This window comes from Agelaius phoeniceus, chromosome 11, assembly GCF_051311805.1.
Source record: "Agelaius phoeniceus isolate bAgePho1 chromosome 11, bAgePho1.hap1, whole genome shotgun sequence".
Taxonomy (NCBI): Eukaryota; Metazoa; Chordata; class Aves; order Passeriformes; family Icteridae; genus Agelaius; species Agelaius phoeniceus.
Window position 1 is genome coordinate 15,904,609 of NC_135275.1, and position 11,159 is coordinate 15,915,767.

General features: G+C 41.4%; 1 protein-coding gene across 1 annotated transcript in view; it reads left to right on the top strand.

Moving 5' to 3' along the window:
- Positions 1-5,449, top strand: part of PTPRG (protein tyrosine phosphatase receptor type G) — a 394,652-nt gene extending 389,203 nt beyond the window's left edge. The window contains exon 29 of the mRNA XM_077184351.1: positions 278-5,449. Coding sequence (XP_077040466.1) covers positions 278-424 — 147 coding nt within the window. The 3' untranslated portion in view covers positions 425-5,449. The remainder of the gene's footprint in view (positions 1-277) is intronic.
- The last annotated feature ends 5,710 nt before the right edge of the window (positions 5,450-11,159 follow it).

Consider the following 11,159-nt stretch of genomic DNA (forward strand, 5'->3'; position numbering starts at 1 on the left):
GCAGGGACATGAGGCTCTGAGCTGTGGCCTCAGGTTCTGTCCTGCCCTCCTGAAGTGTTTAACAGTATATCAGAAATTATATAATCCATCCAAAACTGGAGTTTGGGTTGACAGGGTTAAACTGGATGAACAGAGGTAATTGCTCTAACTCTATTTCTTTGCTATGTGTTTGCTTCTGGTAATGAATGCCCATGACCTTCCCTGGAAATGCCAAATTAAAGTGCCACTCATTTATGTACACTCAAAGGATTGAAATAAGTTGTTCTTTCTTTTCCAGGAACAGTACCAGTTTCTTTATAAGGCAATGCTAAGCTTGGTCAGCACTAAGGAAAATGGAAATGGTCCCATGACACTGGACAAAAATGGTGCTGTGATGGCCAGTGACGAATCTGATCCTGCAGAAAGCATGGAGTCTCTTGTCTAATTGGAAACCTGAAAAGGCACTTAATTTGTAGAACTTCTGAAGACTGAGTGAACTTTTTTGAGGCCTTTTTTGCCAGACTCTAGGTTATACAATAACCCAATTACTTTTTTACACTGATAAAAGTTTTGATATTTATTTTTTGCCATTTTATGTCTTAATGGTATCCTACTGAGCATTTGCACCTCTGTTTATTTCACACAGTGAAACGCAATTTTATCTAGTTTGCACTATATGATCAGTGTTACTGCCTATAATATCCTAATACAAGACAAGCCCTGATGTGACATTCCATGACAACAAACATATGCTTTTTCTGTTTTGTTTAAATGCAGTGAAGTTTTGCTAACTACAGTGACCCTGGAATCTTAAATCTTGAATGCTAGGCCAGATGGATTCTTTCTACAACAGATACTGTACCCCTTCATACCATATTTATTATTTAGTGATCATGTCAAAGTTTTGGTAACGGTGTTCTGCATTCCAGTGGAGTGGATGAGCAGTGTTCATCCTTTCTTGACAAAATGTGGCAGGTGATTATTAGCTACAGTGAAGGTCCAACAGCCTTGTGGAGCTGAAACAATTATTTCTGTATTGTTTCAAATTGCTGTGTTGTACATTTACAGGCCTGAGACTTGCTTCACATGGAATATATTAATTACATACAAGATAATTATAAATTAGATGCAATTCATATGTGGGATGCAGTGATAAGTTTTGAATTTACAATTTCAAAGTTTCCCCATGTATTCAGGAAAATGTTGATTTTGGTTTTTAACCAGCCCTGTGATGGGAAAGTATTTTGGTTTTATTTTCATCGGAGCCAATACAGTGAGAAATCTACGACAACCCAAAATCAGACCAGTTTTCAGATATATTAAAGGTAGCAATATTTTACATTACTAAGCTATTCAATATTTTAAACACATCTAATTTCCTTACTCTTTCTTGAATATGACCTCACACCTAATGGTATGTTACATGACAGGCGTTTCTTAATTTCATAACTGTTAGATGCCATTTTTACAGGTGTGTAATTTTCATACTTTAGTGCTAAAACATAAAGTACTGATCCATATTTACTGGTGAAGCAAACTAATAAAAAAACTACCTATAAAGTTACATTCTCCCTCTTTTTTTTTTGCCAGACTAATTCTTTAGCAAAACCTTAGTTTATTGTGTTTTCCCTCCCATGCCATAGAATGGTTTCCCCCAGATTATGTCAGTAATTATTGTTTGGAGCATTGAAGTTTACATCCTCACTGGCTCCCTCTTCCTTTGTATTTGGTTGCAATTCAACAAGGTCAGTCCCTGTTTAACAAAAGAAGTAAACACATGCTTAATTCTCTTGAAAAGTAAAATTAGTTGTGCCCTTTATAGCTTTGCTGAGTAGGGAGGGGTTCTTGAATCTGCCTGGAAAAGGAAATATGTGATTTCTGCCATCCTGACCCTTGCTGTACAGTTAAAGGCACTGTCCCTTATATGTGGCATTAATTTCTTCTAAACTACAGAAAACATGCATTGTAATTTTTCAGGACTTGTCAAAATACTACAACTTCTTTTTTTTTGTTTTTTTCATTTAAATGTAATCCTATTAGTTTCTACCAGTCCAGTCTTGCTGAAATCCAGACATTTGGCAAGGTTCTGTTTATTTTCACCCACAAGGACGATGAAAGCAAACTGCTTAAAAGGATATTGAGAGTAGATATGTTGGTTCAGAACCTCTTAAAATGCAAAGTAATACAGCCTCACTGAGAGCACAGGAGCTGTACAAACTGGTATGTGCTAACATTTGGCCTTTTATCTTAATAAGAGAAAGATTCAAATTATTCAAGGATTCATCAGCAACCTTTTACACAGTCACCTTTTACTTCTAAGTTTGTTGAATCCCTCCATCCGAGCAATCCCAATAATTCCAAACAATTTAATAAGCCCATGGTTTCAGTAAGGCAATCCCATGCCCAGCAACAGCTAGTCCAAATAAAATATCAGCAGAATGTTTCAAAAGATTGTAGTTTGCATCCCCATTGCACTGCATGGAGGTGGGAGTCAGTAGGAGTTAGGATGGCCCTCCAGTCACTACAGCCCAGTAACAGAATGGTTTAAGTAAGTTCTCAAGTGCTGCTCCCAGCAAGGGCTGGAGGCTTTTGCTGAGTGGTTTTCTGGCCAGCCTGCATCAGCCTCAGAGGCTGCTGAGCCCCCCTGTGCCCCCAGTCCTGAACCTGGACCCCACCAATGCCAGCTGGTAGCACAAAGGGACTCATGAGTTGGATCAGTTCAATCTAGAAGTATTTTAAGTTTCTGGAGAGATGTAGGGAGAAGTTAGAAATTCAAACCTTGACAACTAAGTGACACAAAGATTACTGCAGGCATCAAAAGGGTGGTTTTGTTCAGTACTTTCAGGTGATTACTTTTCATTTCAGTGGCATGATGGAAGATAACTGTGGTTTGTGACACACTGTCTGAATACCCTTGGTTTAATCCCTTACCTTCTCACAAGTTTTAAACATCAATGAATGAAGGCTGCGGGGGTTGAACTTTGGTAGATGCTTTGGAAATCCATGCATTTGCATTTTCCAACACCTGAAATACTTGTTTGGGGTTTAATCCATGGGGAAATTATATACACCGCTGTTCTATGAGTTCTCCATGGATTATTTTGTAAGGGAGCTCCAGCTGTAAGTTAAGTGCTGTGCTGACAGCCAGGTAGCCAATAGATAGTAGTGATGCATGAGGCTTGAAGGGGTGAAGCTAGAAATTGCTTGTGAGGGTCAGGATTAAGCACACAGAAGAGCCAAATCTATCCTCCTGTAAGCAGCTGCAGTTCTGCTCTCTTACACAGGTTTGCACCCTTTCCTTGGGACTGAGTGAGTGGCAGAAGGAGCAATGTCTGCTCAGAGATGGGCACTGATAAACCCTCCTGATGCTCCCACGAGTGTCCAGCCCAAGTCCTGCTCTGCAAATCACCACCTCTTGCTTTTGGGACCCCAACCCCTCGGCTGTACCCAGCTCCTGCCATTCAGTCAGGATGTCTTTCAAGCATCAAAGGTTCCCAGGCAATGTGCAGGTCTGCAAATTAAGAGAACCTGACAGAATTCCTATATCAGAGTGTGGTCCTCAGCACCAGCCCTGAGAAATAAGGAGCAGAAGGACTGAAGCACACACATGTCTACATTTAGAAAATCCCATTTCTCCATGTCTTACACGTGTCCTGTGCCCACAGAGCGTGTGAAAGACGTGAACTGTGTCTTGAGACCATAAGAGCAGCCAAGCTTTCCAAGTGGGAATGCTTGGAAAGCTCCTGTGTCATCTGAACATCTGAAATAGGTGGCAGGCTCAGAATCATCCTCCAAACACTCCTGTGTGTGAGCTTGGCTTTGGTAGGAAGGTCTGGGGGAGCTGGTGGGACCACTCAGACCACTGAGTCCTCTGCAGGATCAGTGTCTAAAGAACATTCATTTTAAACAGCATTTGTCCTTAGTATTTCAGTGTCTGTTTCCAAATGCTAATTTAGAAACAGGGGAAAAGAAAAATCCAAGCCCCTTAAACTTGTCCTTGTAAGTGACTGTTTCTGTACTGTGGGTCTGCTCTAGGTTAGTGGAGTCATTTACAGGATCTGCAAAATTTCACTTGTGTTTCCAGTTTCTGACTGCTCAAATTGCTTGAACACAGAGTGATACATTGGAACATTAGGAGAAGAATCTTTATAATACAGCACAACTGCCTTCTCATTAATCTTTTTTAAAGCTGATGTATTTTATTTAAAAGCTAAAAAGTATAGATATGGATTCTACCAAAGATACATGCTACTAATTCTCAGCAAAACAAAACCAACTTAATTTAAAAAAAAACTGTAGTTGTCTTGAAGATTTAGCAGTCTTTCTCAAATTCATGTCTTTTGACATCAGATCTTTTGTTCCGAAGTTTATGTTCAAATGGTGCCAGTGAACTTTTATATGAAGGGAAAATGCCTATTTGTTAATCTACTGCATTGCTTTTCTTCTTTTTCTTTTTCTCTCTTTTTTTTTTCAGATGTAATTCACTGTTACCCTTTGCTCTTCTTCTCCTTGTTGCCATTCTAACAATGTGAACTGCATTGGCTTCACTTATCAAAGGAGAAGAAATGCAAAAATAAGGAAAGAGAAGAACTGTAATAAAGAGATTTGGCCTCTACTTTGTCTTAGCTGTTAAACTGTTTTTAGTGTTTTTGTTAACTATTTGCAAAGGGAAGCATTTTCTACAGAGGATAATTAATTTCAAGAAAAATGTCTTGAGTTTTAAGAATAAACGTCTCCAAAAGAGGAGATAGTCAATTTTATACAATGTCACAACTCTCCAACATTTGGGGTAGTGACTTTTTTGTTTTGTTAGAACACTTGAGACTAGCAAGCAGCCATTGTTTCTAAAGACCGAAGCATTCATGTGTACTCCTGTTTTCTTTTCCTTCATTTTTAAAATAGCAATGTCATTAAAACTGTAAATATTTTGTTGCTTAGATAAGCATCTTCTGGGAACTTTGTATCTATGGTATATAATCATAGAATTTTATATTTTCATATAAAGCTAATTTTTTTCTAGTTTCACCTCCTTCCTAGTTCTGTGGTGGTTATGTGAATACAAACCTTCTGTGTTTCAAGGTAGTGAGATGCCATCATCACACTCCAAAAAAGATTTCCACACATGTCATTTCTTTGGGGCAGTGATTGTGAAAGTTGGATTTTTTTTTTTTTTTGGATTCCACTGTCAGTGTGTGCAACAGGATTTAGACTTAGCCAGTCACTAGATACGTTTGTCTCATTGATCCATTCAGAAGAAAAATAAAAATGTGGTGTTTGGTTTGGGGAAAGGGTGGGAGGGAGTATTTTGAGGGAGACTTTTTGTTCATTTTGGTTTTTTGTTTGGGGGCTTTTTGTAACTTGAAGAATCTTCTTTTTGTTATGTTAAACTATATCAAATCATTCTATTATAGTGTTATTTAATATGTAAATTGTATTGCTATACATAAAATAAAGTATGGTTTTTGATGTATTTACAGACTTCTTACTTATTTGCATAGAGTACACACAAGGAACAGATGCTGGAGTCAGTATTTCATTGTCCCAGGCATGCAGGAATGATGAGATCCAAGGCCTGCTTTAATTAGGTCTGAAATTTCCAAGCAGTACTCAGCTGGGAACTGCCAGTGACAGTGGAGTTCACTGTTCCCTTCTTAATTGTCTCCAGCTGTTAGATAACATAAATAACCCATCCCTTTCCACCAATGCTCCTCCCCAGACAACTGTGACCCATCAAAATCCCTTTTGGACAGGGGACTGTCTCCATTCTGAACAGGACCTCAGATCCTGAGCTTTCTTGCCAGCTCCTTTGACATTTCCTTCCTTCCATCTACTCTGCCTTACCAGCCTGGAGGAGCAGGGGCTTCCACCAAGCCACCATCACAATTTACTGTGATGAATGGCATTGCTCACTAACCCAGCACTGAGGCAGGAAAAGCAAAGTACTCATTCCCATCTCAGACAGACTGGGGGGACACAGATGTCCCAAATCCTAGAGAATGCAGCAAAAACCCCCTATGGAATGTGTTAGTAGTCACAGCTCCTTGCTGCTCCAGTCAGGAGCTGTCATGGAGGTGGACACACACACATGATGCCATCGATGCTCTTGGAGTTTTGCAACGAAACCTTGGCAGCTCCAGCGCCACCTCCCATTCTGGTTCTGTGCTCAAGGCTGTGTTACTTATTTTGTTGTGCCTGGGGGGAAGACACTCAGGCTTGTGGACAGATTTTTGTTGCAATCTGCTGCTGGCAGTGCCTTCACAAACACAGCAGCACTCAGCCTCCAGAGCAGCACCTGCATGGACAAAAACATCAATAAGTCAAACTGCTTGTTGATGTAAAATTGCTGATTAAAATCAATACACTACATCTGCTGCCTTTTGTGTTGCTTCATTCTCACCTGTAAGATCTGTGTTCTGGTTGACTGGGTGGATCCTGGAACGCTGGATGGGGACTGTGATCAGCCGGACACTGCACAACAGCCTGATGGCCCTTGCCAAGCCCCCACCTTGTAGGGTGCTCCCTCCAGCCCCTGCTCTGGGGTGCTGCCTCCTGGATGAGCAGCAGGGAGCTGCTTCCCAGCCTGCTCTAGGGGATGCTCCAGCACCTCCAGTACCCTCTATAACTTTTCCAGACCACAAGAAGGCACCCAGGGGAAGCTTCCTCTGCCCAGCTTGGCTGCTTCACCTCCATGGAGAAGATGGCAGCCCCTGCATGCACAGGTAGGTGGGTACACAACACTTCACACTAACAATATGGGAAAAGAGTTGTGTAAATCCTGCTTGTCTGGGAAGTGCCTGAAGGATGGAGAAGATGGCAAGCTGACCATGAGCCAACCCCATGGGCTGCAAAGTGCAGGTCTGGCAGGTCTACACTGAGACCAGGTAAGGACACCTCCCAGTCTGCTCACAGCAGGGTTAAAACCATCTCATTTTGGGAAGGGAGAACCATACAAACAAAAAAATGTAGCCCCACTGAAGACAGACAAAAGGAGAACAACGGGGATGGTCAGTGAGCAGGAAATCTTCTGAGCCAAGACAGGATGAACCTGGGGCATTGCCTGGTGAAATGATGGAGGAAGAGGGCCTGGAAGAGACAGGAGCAGACAGGCTGTGAGGCTTGTCTCCTGAATCACCACTCCTGAAGGAAGGCTGCAACTGTTCCTACGTTTTCAACAGATATGACAAAAACCAGAGTTTGGCAAGCCCCAAGGAAGGTAGGGGTCAGGCAGTGGGAACATGACCTGGGGCAGCCACGAACAAGAAAAACAGCTCTGTAACAGCTACAGAAATCAGAACACCCCAAGGCAGCTCCTTAAATGAAAAGCCAGCCTTTTCACTAGACAGCAGGACCTCTGAGGTGAGCCCCCAGCTGCTGCCAGCCAGGTTGTCATTGCACAGACAACAAACAGGGCAGAGGTCCCTGCACTGCAAAGGTGCAGGAGGCCCTTGATCCTCCTAGTGAGCAACAGAGGCAGGAGTGGAGGACAAGAGAAAAGACAAAACCTTGAGAAAGTACTTGGATTCCATGCTTGGGAATGAGGCCTGGCTGAGACCTGTATCAAGTGGAAAGATGTAGTAAGTAGTTCATTAATACTTTGGCAACAGATATATGATTTACCAGCACTTCCCACTACTAATAATTTGCCTGAATTAATTGGTGGTATCAGGAGATCCCAACATCTTCTGTAATAAATAGCTAACAACTTTAGCCTTTAAGGCTTCCAGAGGCTGCTAGCAGTCATTTTAAGCAGGGACAAATAATAGCAGCATTTTTATTAAGTGGATTCAATTGCCAGAAGGTTTATTTTCAAGACCTTTTACAACATAAAAATAATTTTGATCAATGACTTGGTCCCAGTCCTATTACTTAGCCACTTGAAGCCCCACAAAGTGCTTCCTGCTCTGACATGCCATCCCCACCTGCTGGCAGCCACCTTATTGATCACTGGTGATTTCTGCTCCCCTTTGCTGCCAATCAATGGTTTTGATGTCTTTCTGACTTTGTAATGCTTTAAGAAGGAACACTCACAAAGCAATCTTTCCTGACACTGTGTTCAATCAATCTGACAGTCACTGGGCTTGCTTTTCTTTTCTAAAGTTGTTATCTTCCCTATGTCTGAAATCCTTGTTTAGGAGTCAACGCCTGCTTCATTCGTGTTTTATGCTATGGTTTTGAATTTTGAAAAGATTCTGCAATTCAGTTCCATGTCTCCTATGGGAGCTGTTTCAAATATTTCACATTTCCCTGTCTCTGTGTCTCTGAGCCATGCTTTCTGCACAGCTCATCATTTCTGTCACTCCCCAGTTCCAACACTGTTGGTCCTGTGCTCCATATCACAGGATATCCTTGCAATACATCTAATCATAAATACTTTGTTCCTTTGTCTAAGGAACTGCTGAAAGAGAGAGTTTTTGGGTCAACATCAGAAGAAAGGCAGAAGGTATGTGTCTTTTGTCTTGGGAGAAGGCATTATTGGCTGGAAGCCCAAGGCTCAATACAGGGAACATGGCAGAGCCCCCCATCATCTGTTTCACTGGGGTTTTTGTTCTAAAATCGTGCCCTGTCTGCAAGATGAGAGCAGCAGACTCTGACTGCTCAGGCAGGGAATGAGACACTGAGGCAACAGTGGGAACCTGCAAATAAATAAATCTAGTACAGAGTCTTTAAAAATACTTTCACATCAGGATAGAGAAACAGTGACTTCTCAGCCATGCACCACAAAGACCCCCAGAGTCTCCTAACGTGAGGTTCTGTCAGTCAGTCTGGAGTTCTGAGATGCTGCAGGTCCCTTCCATGAGAGGGAAGGCTGTGACCCTTTCCAGTTCCTTGCTGAGAAGGAAAAGCAAAGGGAGAGCTGATGAGCTTGATTTCAGGATAAAATGAGATTGTTATGCTTCTCTCAGCCAATGCATGGGAGGGAAATTGTGATCTCCTAAGTAAAGCCTGGCTGTTTTTCCTGTGGGGTTGCTATGGGGTGCACAAGAGGGATGGAATGGAGGTGTCCTGTATGTACTACAAAAATGAGCATTTTTCTGTAACAAGGTGCTTATTCTGTTTCATCAGCACACAATCAAGCAGAACAGAAAACCATAGAAAAACAAATAAATCGAGGCCTTCATTACATGCAGCCTGATGGGACCACCAGCACCACAGTCCTCCATTCTCTTAACAGGTTCAAATCCTTACCTTCAATGGTATTGGCTCAGTGTCTAATCATCAAACTCTGAGTCTAATCATCAGATGAACATTTTAATTTAAAATATCATTTAATTTCATTTAAATTAAGTATCATTTCATGATGAATCTGAATACAGTGTGCCTGTGACCAAAAGAGGCTGTTGGCTTGTAGCTGTAATATATGTAGCTGTATAAAAATGGTGGCACAGAATAAAAGGTGACACTTTATTTATCTAAGTATAGAAAGGTTATCACACTTTGCAAGTAGCAAGGAAAGTCCTTAGTGCTGCTTAGTATTAGACTTCAAGCTGAAAAACACCTTTATTGGACTGGGGTGAAATCATAAAAACTCTTAAAGGTTCAGTACCTTAGGTTATGAAAGGCTCTGCCTTCTGAATTTTAGTGCTTTAAATAAGCTTCCTTATAACTTAAATCCAATTTTCTAGATAGCTTCCTACTTTGAGCCTCTTAGACATATGTTATGCCTCTGCCTGAAAGTCTCCCAGTGACCTGTAAATTGATTGCACCCTGTGAAATTGGCCACAAGTAAATCTTTGCACCTTTCTCTTCCTCCCCTGTTTTCTGGAATAAAAAGGGTGCAGGTGGCTTGTTTGCTCTCAGGCTATAGATCCTACATGGATTCAGAAGCACTATTGACCTCCCAGCAGCATGTACTTGGAATAATAACTGACTCAAGCTAATCTGGGCAGATGAGCAGAGCCCTGTCACAACACAGTTTTCTCTATTTGTCAAAATTCTCCTCCAGTTTCTCCATGGGTCCCTGATCAGCCAGAGCTCAGCACCTTCCAGTCCCCAGTGAAGATCTTTGATTCATCAGCTTCAATAGTTTCTGAAACACCTCGTTGTGCTGGTATCCACAACAAAGATAAGGTATGTAACTGCCAAAAATAGATATTAAGCTGGAATTTTGTCACATAAAAGATAAGACAAAAAGAAATAGAACAAGCTCCAAAATGACAAGCAAAAAAGAACATGGTAATTTAATATAAATTATATAAAATTGCTCAAATTACACTAAAGTTCTTAAATATGGAATACTAGTATGCCCTCATTTTTTATGCCTTTATTTCTTTCTGGTTTTATGTGACACCTGTCACTGCATGTAGCTGGGTAAAAAACCAAAATGATAAAGCCAATTTTGCAAATGGCCACAAAGTCAGAGACACATGGCACAAAATGCTGACCCAGTCCAATGCCTTCCTGGTGGTTTCCAGTTTGTTCACAGAATTGTTTTGGGGCAGCTGCATCCCCACAGACTTTGAGCCAGATCAAGAAAGTCCATTCTGTCACAAATGGCTTAGAACCCACCACTTTGGGTGCTTTGAGCAGATATTTGTTATTGCCAGGTATTTAATGACAGCCCCAGCAATGAACAGCCCTGAGCAGGATTGGTGTTTCTTGAGCACACAGCTACCCCTGCCCAAATTTTCTGCTTGAATCATATCTCCTCCTCTTTTCTTCCTCAGACTATACAGTGGACCCTACCCAAAATAGAGAGTAAAGTCCTATTATGTCATTTCCTTCTAAGTAAGTCCAAAAAGCATGTCCCAAAAAGGTAATACCAACTTTGGATTCTTTGCCTTTTGGAGCTCCTTCTCCACATTTTGCCTGCACTTCAATTTTTATTGATTTTCCTCTGCCACCTCTCATCCTTCCTAGGCAGCATGATGCATTAACTTTCCATATAATGAATTTTCCCATTTGGTTCTGTACTCTGAAATACACCCACCTCTAAATGAGATTTCAACACTCTGCACTGCTGATTTCCAGGTGTGGGCCATAGCCCTCATTTTTCATAGGTTGGGAACACCAAAAGAGCCTTCAAGACCCAGAGGTCTTCCTTTTAACACAATCACTGCTGTACTGGGGGGAAGGAGAGATTTTATATTTTTATACTAGTTCCAACAATGAAGTTATTAAAGCTATTTTCCACCCTGCAAGAAAGCTACCTGATGATAATATTGTGCCTGCCTTTTAAACTA